The sequence below is a fragment of the Epinephelus lanceolatus genome, chromosome 7 (genome assembly GCF_041903045.1).
Source record: "Epinephelus lanceolatus isolate andai-2023 chromosome 7, ASM4190304v1, whole genome shotgun sequence".
NCBI classification, from domain to species: Eukaryota; Metazoa; Chordata; class Actinopteri; order Perciformes; family Serranidae; genus Epinephelus; species Epinephelus lanceolatus.
The window spans coordinates 16,859,959-16,887,071 of record NC_135740.1 but is presented as its reverse complement, the minus strand read 5'-3'; the positions used below and the strand labels follow the sequence as shown (position 1 = coordinate 16,887,071).

General features: G+C 44.6%; 1 protein-coding gene across 2 annotated transcripts in view; it reads right to left on the bottom strand.

Moving 5' to 3' along the window:
* LOC117260976 (transcription factor COE1) overlaps positions 1-27,113 on the bottom strand; it is a 55,714-nt gene that overhangs the window by 17,113 nt on the left and 11,488 nt on the right. For both annotated transcript variants that reach the window (XM_033633135.2, XM_033633136.2), the window contains exons 7-10: positions 8,668-8,749; positions 6,988-7,129; positions 4,459-4,589; positions 15-141 (exon numbers count right to left, since the gene is read on the bottom strand). In XM_033633135.2, coding sequence (XP_033489026.1) covers positions 15-141; positions 4,459-4,589; positions 6,988-7,129; positions 8,668-8,749 — 482 coding nt within the window. The remainder of the gene's footprint in view (positions 1-14; positions 142-4,458; positions 4,590-6,987; positions 7,130-8,667; positions 8,750-27,113) is intronic.

Here is a 27,113-nt window from a genome sequence, read left to right as displayed (position 1 = left end):
TTAGTGCACAGTACCTGTGTAGATGAAGCGTCCAGGTGTGCCTTTGCAGAACTGTTTGGATTTGTAGGACAGCGTGACCTCCACCACCCCGGGGATGTGTCTGGGTGGAGTTTGCACGCGAATGGCATGGGGGGTGATCAGCTACGGAGAGGCAGGGAGGGCAGAAAGATTAATGCAATGAAACTTCATATCCAAACATGTGCTCAGGGGACTATTCTAGGCTCGCCTCAGACCTTTCCTTCGCAGCTTTTGACTTTCTTTCTTTGTATAATCAGCCTGAAAATGATGTGTTAGCGCTAAAGCCCTCAGGTGGCCTCGTAGCCTGAGGCAATGTCACTGTGAGGCTTAGGATGGTTATCAGTGCTGACATGGACTCTGTAAGAGGGGTTCAAAAGCAGTTATCTGTTTATGAATAAAACACACCTTCCTCTGCATACATCTATTACACAGTATAAGTAAACGTATAATACCCTCGTCTCTGCTGCCCCTGTCTCTGTGTCTGTCAGCTGAGGCTGTCTAGCTGCCGTTAGCCACATTAAAGCACCACTGTGTCTTAAACAGGCTCACTTATTGTGGTTGATGAGCCCACTCGCCACATATGTCTGTGTGTGCATGCTGAAGGGTCTTTGAAGGAAAGCGGTAACAAGACAAAACACAGATGAGACCTCACTGAGTGCTCATTTTCCGTGCGCTATAGTCAACTAGCACTCAAAGCTAGCAGCGCTCAAAAGCTATCAATGCCTCTGCCAGCAGCTATCGTGTGTGTGCATATGTGTGTGTGTTGTTCTAACTGTCCCTTTCATTGCTCACTTAGCTACGCTTTCATTCCACCATTGTCTGGCCCCCACTCACCTCTCAGTGAGATAATATAGGAGCTTTTTATAGAATTATTCCTTTACTAAAGAGAAAGCTGTTTAGCTGCGCCGCTCACTGACCTTCAATTTCACACATACACTACATTTACATTTTAGTCATGTGGCAGATGCTCCTTACAAAGAGATTCATACAGTGTGGTGTGCACATATTCCAAGAAGGCAGATACTAATATAATAAAAGGCAGGAGGGAGCTGAGAAGAGATATGACAAAAATAAAAACTGGTACAGTGAGACGTGAGAAAGCAGGCTGTTGAAATTCTGATATATTTCAAAAATGGGTTTACAGTAGGGCTGCAATTTATGATCATTGTTGTGATCAATTTATCTGTCTTTTTTTCCAGTCACCTGACCTCAATTGGATTCAATTTACACTGATGTGAACGACAGAAAAGAGGAAAGTTTTTAAATTCTAAAGCTAATGTTACTTAAAATGACTTATATTGTGTTGATCAGCTCTTAACTGACTAATCAATTCAGCATTATTTTACAGCAGTGGGTCCCAACCTGTGGTTTCAGCTCCTCCCCTAGGGATCCCAATATGCTATATATGTGATGAAGTCACATGATGATCGAAGTAATAAAGAAGAAATGTATTTCTGTTGAACAAAATTCTTCTGACTTTTCTCCATTTTTTTTTGTCTAAATATTGCATACTTTCATCTCTTTAGACATATGACTGTATATAAATATGGACAACATGTCTCCACCTCCTCTCACTGTACAAAAATAAAGGCAAGATATCCCAGATACGGCCTCTGCCATCATTGCCATGGTGATGCCATTTGGAGCCAGTCTGCAATGTAGTAAGTGAGTGATCTCATCGGTGTTGAGGTCCTGCCATATGACCAATTGCGAGCTGTGCCACTGATTGCAAGCACACCGACTGACTCACACAGCTGCCAAACATGACGTCAGACCCCCATTTTGTAGCATCAAATAACTTATTAAAACCAAACGAATACTTGAACATACAGTACAGGCCAAAAGTTTGGACACACCTTCTCATTCAATGCGTTTTCTTTATTTTCATGACTATTTACATTGTAGATTCTCACTGAAGGCATCAAAACTATGAATGAACACATGTGGAGTTATGTACTTAACAAAAAAAGGTGAAATAACTGAAAACATGTTTTATATTCTAGTTTCTTCAAAATAGCCACCCTTTGCTCTGATTACTGCTTTGCACACTCTTGGCATTCTCTCCATGAGCTTCAAGAGGTAGTCACCTGAAATGGTTTCCACTTCACAGGTGTGCCTTATCAGGGTTAATTAGTGGAATTTCTTGCTTTATCAATGGGGTTGGGACCATCAGTTGTGTTGTGCAGAAGTCAGGTTAATACACAGCCGACAGCCCTATTGGACAACTGTTAAAATTCATATTATGGCAAGAACCAATCAGCTAACTAAAGAAAAATGAGTGGCCATCATTACTTTAAGAAATGAAGGTCAGTCAGTCCGGAAAATTGCAAAAACTTTAAATGTGTCCCCAAGTGGAGTCGCAAAAACCATCAAGCGCTACAACGAAACTGGCACACATGAGGACCGACCCAGGAAAGGAAGACCAAGAGTCACCTCTGCTTCTGAGGATAAGTTCATCCGAGTCACCAGCCTCAGAAATCGCAAGTTAACAGCAGCTTAGATCAGAGACCAGATGAATGCCACACAGAGTTCTAGCAGCAGACCCATCTCTAGAACAACTGTTAAGAGGAGACTGCGCGAATCAGGCCTTCATGGTCAAATAGCTGCTAGGAAACCACTGCTAAGGAGAGGCAACAAGCAGAAGAGATTTGTTTGGGCCAAGAAACACAAGGAATGGACATTAGACCAGTGGAAATCTGTGCTTTGGTCTGATGAGTCCAAATTTGAGATCTTTGGTTCCAACCGCCGTGTCTTTGTGAGACGCAGAAAAGGTGAACGGATGGATTCCACATGCCTGGTTCCCACTGTGAAGCATGGAGGAGGAGGTGTGATGGTGTGGGGGTGTTTTGCTGGTGACACTGTTGGGGATTTATTCAAAATTGAAGGCACACTGAACCAGCATGGCTACCACAGCATCCTGCAGCGACATGCCATCCCATCCGGTTTGCGTTTAGTTGGACGATCATTTATTTTTCAACAGGACAATGACCCCAAACACACCTCCAGGCTGTGTAAGGGCTATTTGACCAAGAAGGAGAGTGATGGAGTGCTGCGGCAGATGACCTGGCCTCCACAGTCACCAGACCTGAACCCAATCGAGATGGTTTGGGGTGAGCTGGACCGCAGAGTGAAGGCAAAGGGGCCAACAAGTGCTAAACACCTCTGGGAACTCCTTCAAGACTGTTGGAAAACCATTTCAGGTGACTACCTCTTGAAGCTCATGGAGAGAATGCCAAGAGTGTGCAAAGCAGTAATCAGAGCAAAGGGTGGCTATTTTGAAGAAACTAGAATATAAAACATGTTTTCAGTTATTTCACCTTTTTTTGTTAAGTACATAACTCCACATGTGTTCATTCATAGTTTTGATGCCTTCAGTGAGAATCTACAATGTAAATAGTCATGAAAATAAAGAAAACGCATTGAATGAGAAGGTGTGTCCAAACTTTTGGCCTGTACTGTACATCAACTTGCTAAGAACTACCTAAAATAACGAAACCATCTTTGGGAAAAATTAGTCCGATCTGTACGTTTGATCTTTTAGTTTGGCCCATTATCCCATCCATTAACATGGTAAAGGTGGGGGGTTCATGACCTGTACTGCAGCCAGTCACCAGGGGGACATCGAAATGTTTAGGCTTCACTTTCGGGGAGCTGTCATGCATCCATCTTTATATACAGTCTACGCGTTAGACCCCTTAAACAAACTGAGAAGGAATAAACCTGTTACAATGTATAAATGAACCCAACCCCAAAAAGGTTGGGACCTATTGGTTTACAGTGGAAAGGCATCAGTTTAATGGCTCTTGGTAACACCAAAAACTCACTAAGCGGTGAAGTGCGGCCTGCTGTGAGCGATAGCAAATTGCTGCCTCACCAAAAGTTGGGGATAGTTTAACTTTAAGCTGCGAATTGCGGCCTGAGAATATTCACAGCCAATCAGTAAACAGAGTCTTGTGACTCAAGTGACATGTTGACCTATGTTAACAAGAATTTCTTCCTGCCTGAAACACATGAGCACAGCTCCTGGCTGCAGAAAATTTTTATTATTGTGGCGAGCTGCAGTTTGGCTGCAACTTACAATTATTTTCATTGTTGATTCATTTGTTTTTGTTTTCTGGATAAATCAATCAGTGGTTTGTTCTACAAAATATCAGAAAATGGTGAAAAATGTCAATCAGTGTTTCCCAAAGCCCAAGATGACATCCTTAAATGTCTAACTGTGTCCACAACCTAAAAATATTTAATTTACTGTCATAGAGGAGTTAAAAAAAAAAAAAAAGTAAATCTTCACATTTAAGAAGCTGGAATGAAAGAATTTTTAATTTGTTTCTTAATATTACTTAAATTATTTGACAATGAATCGATTAATTGATTGATTGTTGCACCTCTATACACACACACACACAGGCTTGTTTTTCAGATGACTGGATGGTGACTAACCTCACTCCAGACCAGCATGGTTCCAAAGATGACCTGCAGGCCATCAAAGAAGTTGTCCCCAATGATGATGACGGTAGCGCCCCCTGTGGTCCAGCCTTCACTGGGGCTGATGGCTTTGATGCTGGGGGTCGCTGCAAGAGTCACAGACAAAATAGATTAGATGCTAACTAACCTAATGACAGCCCATAAAGGTCTTTGCTATCGGCATAATGTACAGTCCCCCCTTCTTTTCACGCACACGCACAGACACACACACATCACATCACCTCTCTCTCCTCTCTCCCTGGGGTCGGGGGCGAGCAAGGAATACTAATCAGAGTGATTATACGCACCCCGTTATTAAACATCACCCCTGCCCTGTGTGTGAGGGCAGCGGCGGTGCGCTTGTTTTATGACATGTGGCAAAGCGTGCAGGCGTGTAAATGTCAGGTGTGCTGAGTGTCTGATCAAAGGCCACGCGACCGGGGAGCAGAGCAGAGCCAACAGTAGCTCTGCCCTCGGAATACGCCGCCTTCATTAACCAAATACTTAGCTCTTGCTCAGCTGTCTGTTTCACATATCTGTGCAGCTACTGTATCTCAGCGCCTGGCCACTGAGAGTCTGACCACACAGGGTCATCTCTGCTCCTGCCTGGATATCTGTAATGCGTTTTGTAAGCTTTCAATATTTTCTCTTAAAACATATTCTTCATGTCTTATCGGACAAAGTACACAGAATAACAGAAATAATAAACCACATTTCCAATAACTGGTGTTCAGTGTGCTTTCTGACCTTATCAGTTGGTATTATGGACTCGGAGATTACTGGATGTGATTGAAGAAAAGAACAGCATTGGGAAAATACATGTTTATACAAGCTAAATCTCCTCTCCTTAACAGATATGCAGCTTGTCAGACATGCTGTAATTCTGTAAAGCGGCATAATCCACTTTAGACTAGGCTGACTTTTTTCCCCCCGCAGCCTAGCCTTTGCTCTTTGCCTGACTCCCTGTTCTGTTGATCCTCCCCAACAAGCTGGAATGATATTTAGCCCCCCGATACGCCTGCAGAGATCAACGTTCACCAAGCAGCAATCTGTGGCCGTAATCATGGCCTAAGATGCCTCCCTTTTCACAGCCGCTGATATTATTTGCGCTCCATGTGCATGTGTGTGTTTGTGTGTATGTGTGTGTTTGGATTAACCAGATGGTGGAACGTGAATCCATGTGATAGGATTATACTTTGGGGTGTTCCTCGGTGCCATCTGTTCAACTCTATGCACTGCTCATCTATTACCGCCTGAAATGGGCCCCCAAAGTTGTGTATCCTGCACACAAACTCAGCACATACACACCCACACACACACACACACACACACACACACACCAGAAACAAAAAGAAACTGCTGTCTTCATTTTTATCATTTCATCTTCTCTTTATACAATCATGCACTTTTACCCCTTCCTCTCATTGCCCCTACATCTCCCCCATCTCCTTCTTTCTCTCCTGTTGTCTCCTGCTGTTGTCCTCCTTCCACCCGCCGTCATCAGGAGAGTAGAAAATCAGAGAAGAGGAAATTCCCAAACAAATCTCTCTGACACAGAAAACATCTGTTAGCGTACTGTGTGTGCTCTCCTTTCAGTGTGAGATCCAAGTCTGGCTGACGTCTCCAATATGTCTCGTCTTTGTGAACTTTTCTAATCGTCTGTGAGACCAGTCGCGGGGACAAGTGGTCCACCTTACCTCTGGAGAATGGTCATTAGAAAGACTTAACCATAACATTCAATCTTAATGCAATCTACTGGAGGCCATCATGTAAATCCCTTCTTAGTTTTTTTGTCATTATCATCCCCGAGCTTGACTTTCCTCAAAGAAAAAAAAATATGTTTCTCTTATTCAATGTCTGGGAAATCGAAATGAGAAAATAACTGGATTAGGGACTTGGGAATCAGTGCGGGCTCCTAAATCATGTGCACATGTCATTATGAAGTATTAAAGGTTTGGGTCTGACTGTGCATGCGGGGGTGTGTATGCGTGTGCATGGGCTTTTTCTGTGTGTGTGTATGGGTGTGTTTGAAAACCTGAGGGATGGGGAGTGATGGAGGGCTGGAGGATAAAAGCAGGTCTCCGAGGAAATAAAGCCAGTGTTGGCTTTAAGCAGAACAGACCTCATAAGACACATAGTGCTTATGCGAGGCAGAGTAGAAGGCCCAGAGGCAGAGACCTGAGGGGAGCAAGCCACAAGGGAGAGACAAGAGACTCACTAGCTACCACTCTCTCCTCTCTTAGCTTGAGTTAGAAACCCTACAAGGGAGGAAAGTGAGAATCCAGGAGGAAGCAGGAGAGAGATAAGAAAGACAGCAAGAGAGCAGGCTTGAGAGGGATAGAGCGCAGACAGAAGAGGGGTTGAGTGCGGAGCCAGACGGGGGGAAGGGGGTGAGGGAGAGAGAGGGAGGGAAGGGGAGGAGAGTTGAAAAGAGAGAAAGAAAGTGAAGAAGACAAAGAAAGCTTGGCGAGACAGTCTGGGTTTTTTTGTTCCTGCTTTTAATACCGTGTTCCAGGTAGGACGGTGTTCCTTCCGATGGGTCCAGTCTTCGAGCTCGGCGCCCATGTTTTGAGTTGTTGTGCACAAACATGTTGTCGGAGACGGCCAGGACATGACCCTCTACGCTCACCGTAGTCGACACTACCACCTGAGAAAGGGGGAGACAGATGGTAACCATGAAACCAAAATTAGTCTCACTATGATACTTGCAAATTACATAACTAGTAGAGTACACGTGTGTTTATTCTAATTATAAACTGGGAATTATGAATTCCTGGAAAATCTAATGTGACTCACAGACTTTTATTTTGAAGGGAACATGGTAACACTTCCAATGTTATATTTCACATTTTTCCTAACCTTCCTAAAGACCTGTTTATATAATTTAAGAAAGTAAATATTTTTTAATGTAGCATTAGTGCGCAGGAAGTTAAGCACCTGATTTATTTTACAAATTTTACAGCATGTTGGTCCCCAGGAAGTGCGCCAGACTTTAAGGCCAATTTGACATAGTGGCCAAGCTGTGTAACTACAACCCTCGGGTTCATCATGTGATGCCACAGGGCCCAAAATGACTTTTTCCTGTCTCTTACACTAGGAAAGAGATGTCTGTAAATCAGTGGATACATTTTTTTCATCAGAATTTGTTACATTTGGTCCAATTACATTTTAAAAGTCTAGGAGAGCCACATGATTTAATCATTTTATACCCATTCAAGTTAGTGGAGTGCTAAAACATGTAAGCCGCTCGACAGGCAAAAGCCTCTAGGGGGCCAAATTATGTGAAGGATCTGGGTTATTTTAGACCCAGGAACTTGAACCTTTTTGGCTTTGTGCACCACTGAGCAACTTTCATAGGAATTAATGGGGCCCTGCCTCCAATGCTGTATCTAGCTCTCTTTATACATCCATGGTATGTGTTACAAACCTTAAATATTTGTTCTAGACTAACTCTGTTTGATTTTTTTTTTACTATAAATGTGACGTTGAGTTATTTTAAACCCACAATAAAATATTTTTGGTTAGAGCAAAGACAAACTGTGAGCACAAAACTTATCTTATCACATTATTAACGTTATACATCAAACTTGTTAGCAAACAGCTGCCTATTTACACATCGAGGAGACAAAGAACAGGAGTTGTGATCTGGTGAATGTAAATTCAATATTAATTCTCCAGTTCGTTCTGTTTGTGGTCTCCATCAACTCCTGAGGGGAACAGTTGGCTCTTTTGTTGCTAATTGCTCCACTGTGTTTACCTGCTAGCTGCTAACTTTGTCTGTTTGGTGCTGTACAAGTAGTGTACATTGAGCTTTTTTTAAAATTGAAAAGTGCCTGCTTCAGCTGTAAACTGTGACTGTGAGCAGTGAGAGTGAACCAAAATATTAAAGTTTGCTGGCTGGAAAATTTTAAAGTATGTTCAGCTTATTATGAGCATTTTATTTGTCTGTAATGTTAGTGCATACTGTGCTCTCTTTCTCCCTGGATTCATCCCTGGGAAACCATTCATTCAGCATTTATGTGAGAGAGACCCTGTGAAAGCTTTGTTTCTCTTCAAGTGCTGGGAGGTAATGCTGTTGCCATGTCTGATGCCTTGCAAAAAAATTTATGAAAGACAGTTCCAGAAAGTGTGGTCCTCGTCCTCTATACAACACACACTGTACGCGTGCAGGCAGTTGCATCTCACCTGAAAACGCCTCATGTCTCGAGGGTTCCCTGCATTCTTCAGGCAGTTCTGGTTACACTTCAGGAAGAACTTGAGGAAGAACCTGCATGTGCAGAGAAAGAGAGAGGCAGAGAGAGATATGAGTTAGTGAAACCGCAGCTGTCTGTCAGTGAAAGTACAGTATGAGCTACTTCAATAAAACACAAGATACAAATAAAACTAATAAAACAGCACTGGCAGACAAGGCTCATACACTATCCCACCCTCATCCATCAGTTGTTTATGACAAAGGGAGTTTTCTATGTAAAAACAGCTCCGGGATATTGAGTAAGATGCTACCTTGTATATCCATCTCCGAGCTGCTGTCACAGCTTGCCATAAACTCACCGGGGCAGACCCCCCCCCCCCCCCCCCTCCACCTCCCAGCTGCAGAGCTGTGTGACGGAGGTTGTGCTGTAGCTACTATGCAGCACAGTGTTGCCATTCCTGCCTCTCTCAATCTCAGTGTGAGAGACCACATCAACAGCACCTGCCATGCATTATTAATAGGCTGAGATGGCAAGTATGGCTACCCACATCAATACTTAATGAGGGAGGGAGGGAGGAGGGAGGGTCGGAGGAGTAAAGGGGGGAGTGTGTGTAGGGGGGAGCACCGGAGGCCTGAAAAGCAAAAAGGGGACGGCTGACAATTTATTCCCTAGCCCCACCCCGAGGCTTTAAGCCTGACAACTTCTTCTTTAACTGAAACTACAGTACTGCACATCTCTCTGCTCACCCTTCTGCATTGTCTGTCTCTCTGAAAAGGAGAAAAAAAACCTATATCAAATGAACCGCGAAAATAAACAGCGCCGTGTACAAATAAACAGGAACCCTCAAAAGGGGGAAAATAAAACTACAACATTTCCCGGTCCCCTCCCCTCCTCCTCCTCCCTTTGAGGTAGCTCAAAGAAGTGCTGACAGCTGAAACTGCTTACAATACAGATCTCCACCAGCCAGAGAGAGAATCACTCCTTTGCTCAGCTTTTCTTTCATATGTCTTATTTTCTACCCTCTGTTCATTTGTTATGGCTAGGATTCTGCACTGGGCAGCGCGTTTGGAGCCAACTGCCTTAGATATAATCATGCACGAGCAAACGCATCACACACACACACACACACACACACACACACAGACATGTCAAGAGACACACAGTAAGCAGCGGCGTGCCTTGGACAATTGCTTCATCTAGAAAGAGAAAAAAAAGGCAAAAAACAAGAGCGCAAAGAAGATAAATGGACAGACCAGAGTTCTGTCTCATTTCAAGGGCCAGCTTACTGCTGTGCGCATTACAAGCATCTGATGTAACACAAGAACTCGTGAATTTATCCCTGACAACTTTTAAATGCATGACAGCTGGTTAGTGGTAGACGCTCTTCTTCAAGTGACGAAGAAAAAGCCTCTTATGATCTGAATAACAAACTGTCTTTCTCTGCCGCTCTCTTTTTTTTTCGTCTGCTTTGTTTGTGTTCTGATTTACGATCTCGCTGGCGCAAGAGGCGAAATCTGAATGAGAAGGGGGAGAGGAAAAAGGAGAGAGAGGGAGGGAGGGATGTAGAAAGTGAGAGGAGAAAATGATAGAAAGATAGACAGACGGACGAGGTGGAGAGTTTGTGAAATCGGAAAGGAGAGGCAGACCACCCTCCTGTATATTTTAGAAGCTGTAGGCCAATATCTCAATAATTCATGAAGCAGAGAGATGGAGTTTTTTTTTTTTACAGGGGCTGTTGGACCCCACAGGCTGAGGGTCTCCCAACTTTCTTATCTCCTCGAGGTCAGAGAGCAGCCTCGCAGACAGCTGTGGACCACATCCACTTGTCCAACATACTCCACCTTCCCCACTGCACCTCCTGTTTAATTCATTGACTCCGCTCTTTTCCCCAACTGTCCTCCTCCTCCTCTTCCTCCTCCTCCTCTGAGGTATTCATAGTTGACGGATGATGGATAAGTGGGTAGAGGAAAGTAAGGGTCACCAGAGTCAGAGGTGACCAAATCAGGGGGTTAAATATTAGAGTTTGGACTGGAGGGAGGAGGAGGTGAAGGTGGAGGAAAAGTGAGACTGCGCTGAGATATGGAGTGTAAAGAAGAGACTGTAAGAGAAAGTCAGCATGTCTCATTCGCTCAGCCATATGTCAACGTGTCCCCTCGATCTCCTGCACGCGTGGATCATCTGATTCATTATTTACATGACTTAAGGTGTCTGGAGTCAGCCGCACGGAAACATTACAAAACTGCAGCATGTTGATTCCTCGGTGCTCTATCTCATCTCCCTGGGAGCCGGGGGACTGGAATCACCGCTGCACACATTTACATGGATCAACAGAGTGTGGGTGTGTGGCGAGGGGGGGTGGATAAAGAGCAGTGCGTGATGATATGCAATAGCAAAGAGATTACCATAAGGATTTATGGATAATCTGATTGACAGCTGACCAGTAAATATGGACAGATAACTGATGATAGCCCATAATTCTCTCATTTACTCAGATCAGCTGTCTATTATCATGTTTTCCTCGCTTTCTATCATTGAAAAAGATCTTTTATTGTTTCACAACTGTTGCTCTGTCTCTCATGTTGACTTGGACAACCTTTTACCCTCACATCTCCACCCCATGAGCTCAAGTACCCCTGTATTAATGACCGCACCCATCATTTTCCAAATGTGTTGTAGGTATACTATGAAGGATTTGTGGATAACTGTTGGTAAACAGTATTGCCAACACAAGTGAAAATTAAAGCCAACCCCGGATTCACACTCCCATTCAAACGAGCTTGGTCCACTTGGCGTTTCGCCTTGTTATATTTGTGTTTTTTCGGCGCCATATCCGCAGTTTTCATAGCTTCCGTTTGGATGCGTGCTGCTTACGGTCTGGCACCAGTTTGCTACCATTTAGTAAAGTCCCAACCTCACCTGCACACTGTGCCCATGAACGTCCCTATCATAGCAAAATAAGAAGAAAATAAGAAAATACAGGCAGAGAACAGGGTCTCTGTAGATAAATACACCTTGAACAAAACAAAAAAAAAACATGGTGCAATCATTTTTTTCAGTATTTTACAACTAAAAAGTCTATCTTTGGTTAAGTTCGGTCAAGTTTGCATCATCCATCACTTTTAGCTAACTATTTGAATTGTTTATTATCTGGAGGTGTGCACCGGGCAGTCAGCTTACTGTGGCTGGTAGCTTACTGGTTATTGTGATAATAAAATCACTAAAGATCTGCATCACACCCATTTATAATCCCATTTGGATGCTTATTTTCCTCTTAAACACAAAAATATTAATATATTACTATTTTTATTTACATATTTTTGCTGCTTTACAATCTTTTTATGTACCCCCTGACAACTGCTTTACACAATGGCACAAAGATTTAGTTCAATCCAGCTTTTAAAGCAGAAAGTAGTGAATGAAATCTGAAATTATCTTTGACAAAGTATGGTAATATTTTATTAATCCCTATCTTGAGAAATTTGGGGATTTTAACAAGCTTAGGAGCCACTGTAAAAATTCTAAAATTACACAAAAATTACGCGTGTTGATTTTTAAGAGTATATCTTTAAATATGACCTTTTAAATATGATTTTTTAAGCAATGTGGAAAAGTGAAAAAAAAGCTTTGAAACCGCATTTATATCAGTATATAGTGAGATGAAACATACAGGATATTGATAAACAGTTTAATGAATAAATAAAATGTGAAAAAAAAAAATTAGAAATCTGAAATATTTACATGTGGGGACATGCATTCTGAATGTTTCAGACTCAAACAAATGATGTTGCAAAACTTGACTTGTATCTTAACTCTAAACATTTTCAGTTTTCTCTAGAAAATATTGTCTTCTGCATACATTCTTGCTTTGATTATTGCCCCCTCTACCTTGTTTGTATTTGAGACTCTTGCTGGTTTCAAGCTGTTTTACTGTGCAGACTCCACAGCTACAAATATTACCACTGCAAATTGCTGTGCCGGCTGGATTAAATGAAATAAAACCATTTTGCTCTCACGTAATTACCCCCAAATCCAGGAATGGCTGTGGAAGTGAATTTGTGTAAATAACTGCTTGGCCTCTTGAAGCCTCATGGCATAAATTTGCAACAGCGAAAACGAACGAATAAACACATGCAGCCGGTTGCCGTAGTAATTTAATGATCTCACACTTTCATCATATAATAACGGGCATTATTTGTCACTTTGGAGCAATTAAACACAAAATCACCCTCTGCCCATAAAAAACAAAACAAGGAAAGCAATTATAACACAACTTTTAAGTAATCCCTGTAGCATCTAAATATTATTACGGTGGTGATAAAGATTGTCTAAGCGATTAGCTAACAACAAGGAAGCCTCCGAGGGACAATTCTGTTATATTTTCTAATAATTTTCCTACATTAGCAACAAATGAGGTAAAGAGTTGTTTTCCTTGTCAAATTTAACATGGATAACTTTAGAGCTGTGTGGTTTTATCTTCCTCAGTAGTTCTAGTTTATTCATCTTTTCAGCCTTTTGTTTCACACTGTGCTGTATATCTTTGTGCCTCATTTCTTTATTCTCTGCCCCTCCTCTCTCTCTGTTTTGCTCGGATGCCAATGCGCTGTAAAAATGGCTGAGGGTGATGCCATAACTCAGCCCTCTCCTCTCCGTCTCCCTCCATCCATCTCTGCCGCACAGATCATCTCCAGAAGAAAAGCACTGTGTCTGCCTCCTAATATGCTTCATGAGGTGTGTAATTCACTGTGCTCCGGAGGGGAGCCATTTGTCTCGGGGGTTAACTAAGTGACACAACAGCACTTCCCCATGCCTGTTACCACCGTGGGACATGTTGAACTAATCTAGGCAGGTAGAGGAATGGGAGATCCTGCACTTCAGCTATTAAGCATTAAGATTTGTTCAGGAAATCGATCCTAATGAAGTCAGCGGCAAGTTCAAATTAAGTGTAAATATTTGTAAGCAAATATAAAGTTACGGCGCAAAAAAAGGGCTGACAAAAAGGCGAGCAAACTAAAAGTGAAGTCTGGCGCTCTCAGAGAATCAAATGTCTTCCTCAAGTCCTGTTTTGTGTATTTTCTTTTCCTCCCCTTGTGTTTCACTTCTCGTATTCTTTCTTCTCTCTGCAACTCTTTCTTTCACTCTTTCCGCTATGCATCACTGACACTTCAACCAAGAGCCTGACTGGCTTGTTTTCATGGTGACCTGTCTCCCTGCCTGCAGTATATGTTTAAGTGTGGAAGCACACACACACACATGCACACATACACACACTAATTTAGGGAGATTTATGAGGGGGGCCTTGCACCAGGAGCCATGCAGGCTGACCCCACGGGTGTAGGGGGGCACTGGGTGGGGGTGGGGGCCTGGCTCCATAGGGGGGAACATTAATAATCCAGAACCAGGTCTGTCTCTGGGCCTGGCCCTGGGCCTCGGACACCAGGCTGTAACAGGCTGCAGTGGCCCAGTTTACTGGGAGAGAAACATCCAGTTCAACATGCCTCACAAATATCAGACTGATAGATACAAAGATACCTTGACTTAAAAAAGACAAAACATAAAAGAAAATATGCAGAAACACACACTGAACACACAGAAACATGGGGGTAGACAGAAAAAGAGAGACCATCACACGCACACACTGCGCTCCATTCCTTTGGAGTGCTACTCCTCAAAGTAGCAGCGAGCACCTCTATATTGCCCTCATGTCTATCTTAAGTGTCATGATTTATTCAAATAGAACATCTCACTGCGCTGAAAAATTCATTTCCAGCTCGCTCTGTGCATCGTCCCATCCTCCTCCTCGTCTCTATCTGCTCATGTCATGTCAGCTGAATTTGCCCCGTTGTTAAATATTTCTTAGAACAAATGGACCCTGGAGGAGGGAGACGGTGGGTCAGGGAGGATCCACGCTGTGCCTTCGCCGCTAAGGGAGAGGCCCCACTTGGGAGAGATTGCTCCTCGCTTCCCCCTGGAGCCGGAGCTCCAGTCCCAGCTTGGGGACAGAAGTCCCAGAGACACTTAACCAATTGTGTTTCATCCATTTCATCCGAAAAGGATCATTCAAAATTCAACTGAGAAATCGTGCAGGGAGCATTGAAAGACAGGCAATGAGATCTCTCCTGCTTGCAGGAGTGTAGGAGAAAGGAGTGCTGGGTTCAACAACTTGTAGCCTGATAACGTCGCTAACTGTGGCCTGAATTCACACCAGAACGCCGTGGAAAAAATGCAACCAAATAAACATCTCTGCATGTGTGTGTGTATGTGTGTATGTGTATCAAAGCCATGATGAATAAGAGGCTGTCTGGGTGATGGACAAGCTTGGCAGGCGGTGCTGATTGAAACACTTCCTCTGTCGGGGCCTGGCCCATTAATCTGATGGAGACAGAGACAAAGAGAGAGGGAGGGAGAGAGAGAGGGAGAAAAGCTCCAGGCCCCCGGACCATGAGAGTAATGAAGGGTCCTGGTCCCTCTCACCTCAGTGCTGTCCTGCCATGCTGGGACACTCTGCTACCCTGTCCAGCCCAAGCCCTGCCCTCGTGGGACTGACCAGTGAATAATGGCCCTGTCATCAGCCTGGGTAGACGCCGCCGCACAGCCGAAGGGTGTGTGTGACCGCGTTTAGGTGTGTGTGTGTGTGTGACCGCATGCTTATGCTCACCCGCATGCCTCCCCGCGCAGTCATTTACCCTAACTGTTCTCCTCTCTACCTTAGTTGAAGACTGATGTATTCATATTGAATAGTGTTGATTTAAGCACATGTTAAACTTAATGCATAATGCATCGACTATATATAGCTTGATAAAGAGCATTGTGTCAACCTGGGACCAGCCCCATACATTGTGGGGATGAATGTGCCGCTTGCAAAAGTTCTTTCTTTTTGTTCCATTTAAGCACCGTATTAAATCATAACTATGACTGTGACTGTACACAGGCTCAAGGTTATGTTTCTAAATGCAGCAGGATCAGAAATCAGAAACTTAATTAGTGTGCCGTGTTTGTTCTCGGGTGAAAAGTTGTTCCCTCCAATGGGTCTTGAGGGAGGAATATGGAAGCAGAGAATGGGAGAGAAAATGTGAGGACAGAGAGAGTGTGTGTGTGTGTGTGTGTGTGTGTGTGTGTGTGTGTGTGTGTGTGTGTGTGTGTGTGTGTGACGGAGGGAGATTGATACTGAGCAGAGACGTATGGCTTGGCGGGTGTGTGCGAGCATGTGTGTGTGTATGTGTGTGTGTGTGGACATGTGCACATGTGTGTTTTGGCCTTGCATCCCTCTGTGTTTATCAAACATATTACAGCTCCTTCTAGATTCCTCACCTGCACACCCCCAGCCTGCTACATATGGCCCACCAATCACAAAATAAGGAATCATGCATATATTAGCATAGCTAATGGCCTACCCTCTCCATTTAATATGCAAATTTCCTGAAACATTACTGAATGCCGTCTGTTCTAAATGAATAAATTTGAATCGCAATTAGAATAATCCTTTATAATTAATGAAAACTGTCAATTTTGGTTCATAAGTAATTTGATTAAAGTGGTGATGGGACACTTATGAAGTTCATCGGGCTGTGAGGGGTGTGAACACACACTCGCACGCATGCATACAAACACACACACACACTCACAAGCTGCATGACAACCAACAGCAGGTCCAGGGCTGCATTATTGATGAAGATGATTAATAAACTTATGAAAGTGGTTGTCACACATGCCAGACCTCTTTTTTTTTTTACCCAACACAACTTCTTTCCACTCCTTTACCGCCGTGGAGAAACAACAGATCAATCACGCCTTTTTGCCACCTGACAGAGAGGGAAAAGTGAGGCAGTGATTGAAAAGGTTTCCCGGCCTCGTGGTGCTGTGTCAGTGGCCTGTCTGTCCGGTGGGAGACACTGATGGACTGTCGAGGCAGAGAGAGCGCCGCACACACACACGCCAAGTCATTACAGGGGGTTGAAATGTTTCCCTGTTGTTTCTCACTGGGGGGACGAGCAGTGTTGCTGTTTGCTGGGTTTTATCAGGGTATAATAACACGTTATGAGGAGCATATAGTTGAAGAAGAGTGCGGCCTGTTCATCAACATCCCCTTCTTCACCATTATCACTCTCATGTTGTGCTATGCTGCCACTGAAGCGTATAATGGCGTCACTTAAATTAGGGTCATTCAACTGTGGGAAATTGTTGTAATGTGCGCTGCATGTGTATCTCCTCCCCTTGTACCGTATGTATACGAACGTGAGTACACTAGTGTTTGCGTGTCAACTCGAACAGGAGTGTGTGTACGTGAGTGTGTTTGCATGGCTTCAACCCAATAATAATGGTCCAGATAGTGTAGAGCCTCGCAGACTAATTAGCCATATCACTGAGAAAATAGCAGCCTGCTAATTAATGGGTATTATGGCATTTCAGAAGTCACTGCTCTAATTGGGAGGGAACTGAGCCTCGCATTTCCATACTGCAGTAATACCGGCTTTATCCGCCTGTCTATCTGTCTGCCTGTCTGTCTGTCTGCCTACTTGGCATGCTTGCTTTTAAACACAATCCTCCACATGCACGTGGGGAAAAATAATTATCCGGCACACGCTCACATTTTCAAACATACACACAGTAATGCACAGGATGTATACATGCATACACCGCCAAGTTTTTCCACATAAAGGGAACTACTTTACTGCAAGGGGAAAAGAATCACTACACATTTTTGTAACCTCTGACCCATTATCTTGCTTTCTGATTAAATATCTTTATATTGCTTTTAGAGGGAAAAAAAACAAAAGGCCTGATGCAAGTGAATTGGTGAGTAATATAATCCATTTGAATAATTCTTCGCATCATTTTGTATGTGTGTGTGTCTCCAGACTAGCTCTCTGATACACATGCATACATGCATATCCCCTATAGTTTCCTTTTAACCCTATCAGACGGTGGGACAATCAAAATAGATTTGCATTCAAATGCCACATGCTCGGTATCAAATATCAAATCAAGCCCGAGTCACCGAGACAGACAGACAGTCACCTCCTCCCTGCTTCCTCCACCTCCTCTCCTGCACCACCTCCCTCTCTTTCTCCTCTCAGGGTCCCAGGGACTCCCATTCTCCCCTGGACGAGCTCTATCGAGGAGTGACAGGCTGTGGCCAGGCCGTGATTGACAGCCTGTTGATGCTTCTCTTTCCACCGCACACACAATACCCTCTCCTTCAACACGCACACAAACACACACACACCTCCCCATGCTCGTGAACTGGTCTGGGTGTCTGTGATAGCCCCTGGGCTAGTGCCCCGCAGGCTGCACAGCACTATACATACAAATCACAGTGCGTCAGCCTTGTGAATGGGCCCATTTTGACTTTGTCCTTGTAAAGTCAGGCCCCCCCTTGAAGCAGGCTGGATCTGTATCCTGCCTTTTTTTACTTTCCCTCTCACTCTTATATGCACAGAGGCAGATGGATGATGAAACTTACACAAAGGGACAAGTACTAGGACTGTGAACGCACATAGACACTCATGTGCGCAGAAACACACAGGAAAAATGTCAGATTTAAATGCGGTGCTAATGGGCAGCACCTCACAGGAGCAGGGTATAAATACATCAACAACAACACACACATAGACAGTCCACACATAACGGCCAAGACCCGGGGCCTAATCTCACACACTCAGCTAGTACACCTGGTTAATGTTAAGAGGGCAGTTATAGTCAATTACATTCCCATATAACGCATAAACCTCCACCCTGCCTGTGCTGGGAGAGTAATTGAAAACAGGCGCAGAAAGTACCGGGGTCCAGACAAAAAGTCAACTTCCCACCCCTGACTTTCCCATTCACTATGTGCTGTCTTCCCATTCCATATTCTGGAGTCCTGGGGGCAAATGGAAGGGGGAGGAAGGGGTGAGTTGCCATTTGGATAACGAAAGAGCAGGAGGATATGGAGTCATATGAGGTACTGGAGAGGAAGACAAAAGCAGTGGGAAGGGGGAGATGGTGAGGGCTTTGTCTCCCAGGTGAGGTCCAGAGGAGGTGCGGTTAGGGTCGGGGTGAGAGGGTGGCGGACTCGTGGTGGCGGTGGTGGTGTTCCATGTGGGTGGGGTGGGGAGAGTAAAGGGGGACAGCGGTTGTAAGTAGGAGTTTGAGACTGACAGGTGACATTACCCTGCGTCATGGCTGGAGGGACAGAGGGACAGAGGGCGCGATGGTTATCCAAGCAGAGAAATGTCAACGTCCAGACACCGCTGTGACACACACACACACACACACCCACAAACAAGAGCTGCACAGACACACAAGCACACAAAGATCCAGGACAAAGGAGTCTGGAGTCTTTGAGAGCGAAAAAGGCTGGCTACAGTGGGCAGAGATGAAGAGATTACATCCCCTCCATTTAAAAAAGGAGGAGATGAGAATAAAGAGACAAAACAGAAGAAAAGGCTAAGAGTCACTGACTATACTATTACGAGTCAACAACCTTGCATTTATTCATATGGTCTGCTTTCCAAACATCAGCTTCCATCCTTTTCCGTGAAGTTGGTTCCTTCTTCACATTTGTCCCTTTCCAATCTGCTCTGTGCTGTTTTCATTAAAGCCTAACCTAATTTTGGCAAAGCTTATAAAATGTCCATATTGCTGCTCATTCGACCCCATTGATTTAGTGTTTGGTTAAATATTCACGACTGTGGATGCAATTAACATGCTGTTAATGAATAATTGATCGCATCTTAAGCGGCCATAAAACTCATGCATATTAATTATTGAAACAGGAAATATGAAAAAAAAAAACAACCTTCCTTGTTTTGCCTCAATCAACCTTCTTTCATTTTGTTTCTTTAGTCAGGAAGGCATGTCGAGAGTATTCGAGAGGGAAAAGTGTAGCTTGTGCATGTGTGTGTATGGGGAAAGGAGACAGGAGGCAGAAAGTGCTGTGAACACTATGCAAATGCCTCCCATAAACACCGCTTTAACAGCTCTTATATGCATTTAAGCTGCCTTTGAGTACATCCATTTAGCTCGTACATACATCTCTACAGTATGTGTACAGCTCACTGTGATGTGGAGTACAGTGCGGGTGAGCGTTGTGTTGACAGCCTCAGTGTGACAGAGGTAGTAGCTGCCTGTTTTGAGAGGCAAGTGTTTACCAGGAGCGAACACAACAAAAAACAAATCTAGTAAACATGGGGGGGCTTGTCACCGCGAGACTGGAGATCAGTCAGCCAACAATGAGCCTTCCTCTCCCACAGTGTCTCTACTAGTGTATGGTTATAGGCTGATGTCACCCCTGGCACCTCCCCGGGCCCTGGTGAGTGGAGAACAATAGTCTAAAGAGGGAGGTGGGGGCAGGAGTCAGCATGGGTGTGCCTCACATTGACGCTGTGATGCACCTGTGGTCAGGTGAATATTCAACTCCCCTCCCCGTGTGTGTGTGTATGAGAGCAAAGCTGTGTCTGTGCACAGGTTAAATTCATTACCCGTACATCCTGCACTCCTAAACCACTCTAAAATGTCTTGACATGAAAAATACATCCCAGAAGCAGCCACACGCTCCAGGAAAACACCAATTTACATCGTCGCTTGTTATTTATTTAGCAAAAAAACCTCTGTGTGTGTGTGTGTGTGTGTGTGTGTGTGTTACCCCCCTCTATCTCCCTCTCCAGCACCTAACTAACTACTCGGCGATGTTGGTGCCTGGGAGCTAAAAGTGACAAGCCGTCAATTGTGTTCCAATATTAACCCCCTCTCAATGTCTGCGTGCCCGTCTTCTTCTCTGTGATGTTGGCTTGATCAAAGAAGCAGCACTTTGGCAAAAATAACCAGGGAGAGTGAGATGGAGGACACCATGCTGCTTGCAGACTGATGAACGACGGCCAGTCTCTTCGCAAAAACAGTCCCCCTTTTTCCTTTCTTTGTCTTTCCTTCCCAGTCTCTCTCATTATCTCCTTCTTTCTCTCTCTTGGAGAGGCAACATGAGGCGTTGGCTGAGCATGATTCAGTATCTTCTATATACAGCCAGGCGGTAAGTAGTAGTTCATGAAGTGTACAGTATACAATTTTATGGAGAGGGAGAGGCTATAAGCTCAAGCTTTTTATATGGAGAGGAAGACAGGGCTCGCCAACATCCCCCCTATTTTGTTCTTACTATTCTGAAGAGAGATTGAAAGAGGGCTGGGCGGAGGATAAAAGAGAGAAGCAGACCACCAGAGTGACAGAATATGATACAAAGATGCCCCGTGTCTGTGTTTCATCTTATCTTAGCAGGTTCACCTAGCGGTGAGATTCCTCAAACGCACCTTCAGTCATCAGCAGAGGGGGGGCTGAAGGGAAAGGGATGGAGACACACACACACACACACACACACAGAGGGAAAGAGGGAGAGATGGGAGGTGGATCTCTCTGTGGCTAATTCTCTGGGTGTGGGAAAGCAGAGCACCTAACACAGGTTGGCCTGGTTTCAGTAATGAGTTTGATTCTTCTCTCTGCCTCCTCAGTCTCACTGGGGACCAAGGCTGCATAATAACATCCTCCACACACACACACACACACACATACACACACACAAACAGGTCTATGGGGAGCTAATTATTCTCACCTGTGTTAATTATTGCTGTAAGCCAATCAGCGGACTCTGTGCTAATTAGGCAGTGTTAGGTCTGATTAGTGTTTTGCAGCAGGCCCACTCAAACTGTTATCTACCATACTAGTCCCCTCAGGCGAGAGAGGAGAGAGGAGAACAGGTGGAGGCTTGCCCTGTGTGTATGTGTGAGTGTGTGTGTGTGCTCATCCTTAATAATAAATAACTGAGGGACAAGCTTAAATTCACAATAAAACAAAGTCTAATCAGCTTCCTTTCGCATCAAACTTCTATTAAACAAAACAACGCATGCCATCAATTCAACTAGTTTCTGCCCTCTGAGTTAATTGGCCCTGCTTTGGGGTCATTTCTTTTATCTGGACAAACAGCACCTGTGCCCTTTTAGTTAATGAGGGCTGATCCAGGATCAGTTCTGTCACTAATGGCTCCTTTTTGCCAGGATAACCCCTCGGATTGATCCACACATCACACATGCAACCCCCATCCTGACCCAGGAGAGCCATCTCCTGTGCGAGCGTGTGTTTTTGGCAGAGAGGCAGAGACACTCAAAAACACAGAGAAAGACAGAGAAGAAGGGGAAGTATAAATGGAGGGTCTGTAGATGATCTCCCAGCTGAAAAGAATGAAAAGGAAAAAAGGAGAAAAGGGGAGAAAAGAGGAGAAAGGATGAGAGGAGGAGGGGAGAGAGAGGGAGAAGGAGGCTGGAGGAAACCTTCCTCTTATGACACGATTGATTTTCTTTCAGAGGCTTGAGCCTGTCACTACTGAACACTTGGTCCCCCCACGCCTACACACACACACACACACTCTCAATCAGACACATGCACAAACTCCGTGCCCTGACCTCCACGTGTGCCTGCTGGTCCATACTGGGTCTAATGACACCGGGGCCTCCCACAGATCAATACTAAACTGTCACTCAGCTGGCAAGCTCACACACACACACACACACACAGACACACACACACACAAAGGCAGTCGGACAGATGCAGACACGCACACACACACACACACAAGGTAGGGTATGCGTTTGCACATTTGTGTATGCTGGAAGCGATGTTTTCTACAACCTCAGCAGCAGATGCCCTCCCCCTCCCCCTGCGCCCACAACCCCCCCCCCCCCCCCCCCCCTACACACACACACACACACACACACACACACACACACACACACACTGGACCAAAGCCATATTCTCTCTCCTCAGCCGTTTTCTCACCCTCCTGCTCCCTCACACTGAAAGTCTGGGTCCTGATGTAATATTGATGAGCAGGGATGGAGGCCCTATAAAAAGTGATAGGTCCTTGTGATTGTAAATTATAGATTGTCATCGATTTGACGTCAATTCCCACATACGTATGCATACAAATGCGCACACACACACCCACACACACATATCAAAATAGACACACAGCTGCTCATTTTGCCCAAAAGAGAATGAGGAGTGGCATTTATTTTCTCCCTCCTCTTGACTAACTTATTCCACGTCATTCAACGCCATCTCTTCCTGTTTCTTTTCTTCTTTCTATCCCCCTTCACCCTCCCTCCTTCACTCTCTCCTCCTCCTCAACAATCTCAAGCACCCATCCGCCTCTCTCCATACACATCTCAAGTGCCACTTAGAAAACCAGACTGGGGCTTGAGCCAAACTCTGCTCTCAGTGGTTCTGTGTTTGTGTGACTTTTGGTGTCTTGGAGTCAAGATTGTGGGATTAAAACAAAAAACAAAAAACAAAACAAAAAAAAAAACAACAACAAAAAAACCTCTCACAAATCACCACCAGCCGCGCATTTTCTTTTAATTCTGGACAAGCCGAATAATTTACGTCCAACTAAAAATCTGTTGACTGTGAAAAGCTCTGGCTAAAAACATTTGTTTGTCTCTGTTAAATCACTAATTATAGCCTGGCACAACACAGGGCAGATGCAGGCTAATTCACCATTAGGCCGTTTGGTGTTTATTAAACTTTTATAATGTGATCACTCTGATAACGGCACAATTGTTTCCCTGGGCGTGTGTGATTATACTGTTGTACCCCTCTGTCCCCTTGTAATGGCTCCCGCCGAGTGTGTGTGTGTGTGTGTGTCCGTATGTGTGTGTGTGTGTGTGTGTGTCTTGGAGCTTGCGGAGTAGTGTTTTCCATTTCTCATTAGAGTGGCACAGACTCCTGCTGCAGGGTCAATGGAGGGGGAGAGGGTGTGTGGATATGTGTGTGTGTGTATCTGTTTGAAGGGGAGTGGGGTGGTAATGAGCGCAGGAACATAATACTACGGCGTCCATTAATGCTCTGAGGCAGTGACATTAGGCATACTTAACTAATAGAGCCAGTCTCTGCAATTACCCACTGTTATCTCTGCAGCTTTTGAGGGGAACCGGCTTTAATAAATGTTTGTAGTGATGTGATAAATGCCAGGTTTGCTCATTTGTAATCTACACTGCGGGACAACGGGAAGCGGGTGGATCTAATTGTTTTACTCCTGATTTGAGAATGTGGTTGTGAAAAAAAAAACAAAAAAAAAAACATCTTTCCTTTTCAGAACATTTCCCTCCAGGTACATCTTCCTCCCTCTCTGCTGTCTATCTATCTCTCTCTGTGTCTCTCTCTACCTTCTCTCTCGGCTCTCAGTGGGGTACTGTTACAACTGTCCTCCTGTCAAACAGAGAAAAGCAGTCCATACCACGACGCTCGCCGTCACGTCTCTGCCTCCTCTTTTTCCCTTTCCTCTCATCTCTCTTTCATCCTGGCCCACATCAGAGGCGCGGCCGTGATTGTGTGTGTAAACATCTTGTCATGCTAACACGGGCGTCATGACAGAAGAGAGACGCACTTCATTAACAGCATGCTTGTAAGTTTGTCTTTGTGTTTGAACGTGCGTGTGTGGGCTACATGTCTGTCCGTACAAGTGTGTAATGGTGTTTTTTGAATTTCCTAGGGTCAGCAGCAGAAATGTAGAGGAGGCGTATAAGCTGGGTTCTTTTATTGTGCAAATGTGACACAATTTAAGGACTTCCATCAGCTACAACCCTGCAAAAGTGAAGTTAATACCTTCGCCATGGCGGCTTTACTCCTCTCTGAATATCTACAACAAAGAATAGCTGTCAATTAACAAGCAAGTGATCACTTGTTATAGAAAATACACTAACAGTTTCACCTCCTTGCACAGCCCTCACTCTTTTGGCAGTAAATCTTCTCTGTTTGTGTGAAGACAATAGCCAGAGGAAGAGAGAGAGGGAGTGGTGTAGCGAGAGAAAAGAGGGTACGGGAGGGAGGCAGACGAGAAAGCGGCGCTGTTAATTGTTTTCCAGAAAAAGGTTGCGAAGGTCTGCACGTTTGAACTGAATGTCACCTCATGTAAATCACAGCCTCGGCGTTGGAGAAGCCAATAACTGGGATAATTAGCGTGACTCTCTCCTGCGCCGCACGCAGAGATCGAGGAAGAGCGCGCTGCTGAGGAAGAGCGTTCAAACGCAGGGGGAAGATTCCAAGTGTGATTAACCAAAAAACCTTCAGAGTTAAATCTGGAGTTTCGAGTGGGAGGACCAAAGAAAAAAAAGACACATAGACAGAGGGGCAGATAGGGGGAGAGAAAGGGAGATGAAGAAGAGAGACACGTGGATGGAGAAAAATCAGAAAGACAAACACATTAGGAGACGCAGAAGAAAAGGAAACGAGTGAACATTCCTCCCAGCGAGGTCAAGCCACTCGGTAAACAAACAAACAACGTTAGCAGCGCACACACAAAGGGGGTGAGTCGGTGTAAAACAACAAAGTGTCTCAGTCGATTGCCTACGCCTTACTTTGTCTCCCCTCATCAGTTACATAAACACAAACAAAGGCCTTTAAATTCAGCTCAGCTTTTTGAAGTGGAACAGTGACATGTGCTTGGGTCTCATTTGTTGATGATTAATGCAAAGTAAAAAGAATATATTAGAAATGTAAGAATATATCATCCCTTTGATCGAACCATGCTGTTGACCATAATTGTCTGCATGTTGACGTCGCTGCTTTACGTTTAATTACGGCAGAGATACTCCCTTGAAGATTTCCTTTCGTCTCTTAACATTACAGCTCAAATTAGTCAAGCTCAATGTCACAAAACTCATGAGCAAATATGAAATGGTTGAACTTGGAAATAATGATATGGTTGCTAAATAGCCTATATAGCTGCCAGAGCATTTTAAAAGAAAGTTAAAAATCATCCTGCAGAAATATCACATAAAACAATAAGACTATATTAAAGGGATCATTCCTATGTTGCAGAGTCCCACCACCACTATCACACTCCATATCTCTCCCTCCCTGTCTCCCCCATGCCGTGCAGGTTTTCCTTCCATTGTGGCGTGTGAAACTGAGAGCGCCGCTCACAGCGCCTGGCCAGCGATCCATTCTTCCTGGACAGATTGATGGAAAACAATCAACAGACTATACATCTTGCTCGGGCACAGCGGGTCACCAGCACTCATCCTGGACACCTGGACTCACATCCTGGGCTACAGAGCTGAGGTGAAGCGCCAAAAGGGGGTCTGGACTGGAAACTGGCTGATAGGAAGTGAGACGCCAGGTTGGGGGGTATACAGAGCTGGCATGAGGAGTAAAGTCTGCATTCTCACTTAGCAGAAATAATCAGTAAACAATGAATCGTCAGGAAGGGCCGAGATCAGGGCGGCTGGAAGCTATACTGCTCGATGGCACTCTGGCTCAGCCTGCTGGGAGAGGAGGCCTGAGTATCCTTCACCGAGAGGAGCTGCTGTGTCTATTCAATTACGAGCAGCAACACAGGCAGACATGTAACACATTGGCTGTGAGAGAGCACTTAGTGTGCCCGTGTGCTTGACTGTCCACACACATCAGAGCATTGAGAAAACAAAGCATTGCCCCTGCCACACACACATAACCATGCACGTCTAAATGTATAGCATCACACCGAGAGGCACACACTTGCGCTCTTCACGCCTCATTTGAAAAGCAAATTGAGCGCATCTTCCAGGGCGAGTCACGGACTAAATCCTGGAAAACGTTACCCTTTCCTCACTCGCAGCACTGCGCGCGTTCACACGTCATACATGAGACCTTTCATATGGTAAATATATCTTCATTCTATTTAACCTCCCCTTCTATCTCTATCTCTCCGTCCTGCAATTTCCAACACCAAAAAATGTCTTAAATAGCTCTCAGAGAAGTAGGACGCTACTCATTTGGGTCAGCTCTGGCCGGCTAAACCCCTTCATTCTGGGACAGAACAAACACTGACACAAAGGCAGTGGGAACGGCCAAGGAGAGCGGCCAGGTCAAGCAGGGAATGTCAAGCAGTAATGACAAAGCAGTTTGCAGAGAAAATAGAGTTACAACAGCGCTATTTACAGTAGCTCTCGCCAAAAAAAGCCTCCCCATGTCATGAAACCCAGAACTTTTTCACTGTTTTGACATTTGTAAATTACATTTTATATGCCCTAATAAACTGTTTGTTACCTGCATTCAGCTGGGGAGCATTAGCTTAACTACCTATAAAGTGTGATAGCAGCTCTGTTTAGTTTATTGGAGAAAGAATTAAAACACACACAAACTTCAGCATTAAACATACTTAATTCCAGTGTTCCCTCATTGTTTCCTCACCACAAAACGAAAACAGCTGTTAATTTGATATTTCATATCATGGAAACGAACCCGTGTTTACTCTGAGAATGATGTGTTAATTTCTTCGTGGGGTGTTGGCAAATGAAAGTGGGCCAGTTGTTGGGGGGTGAGAGTGTTGAAGGTCTGGATGAGAGAGAAAGAGGCAGCGCTGTTTTAGAGGCACCTCGACCTCCAAACTCCCTGCTGTCAATCAGCGCAGCCGTCTGTCCCTCGGGGCTGCGCTTT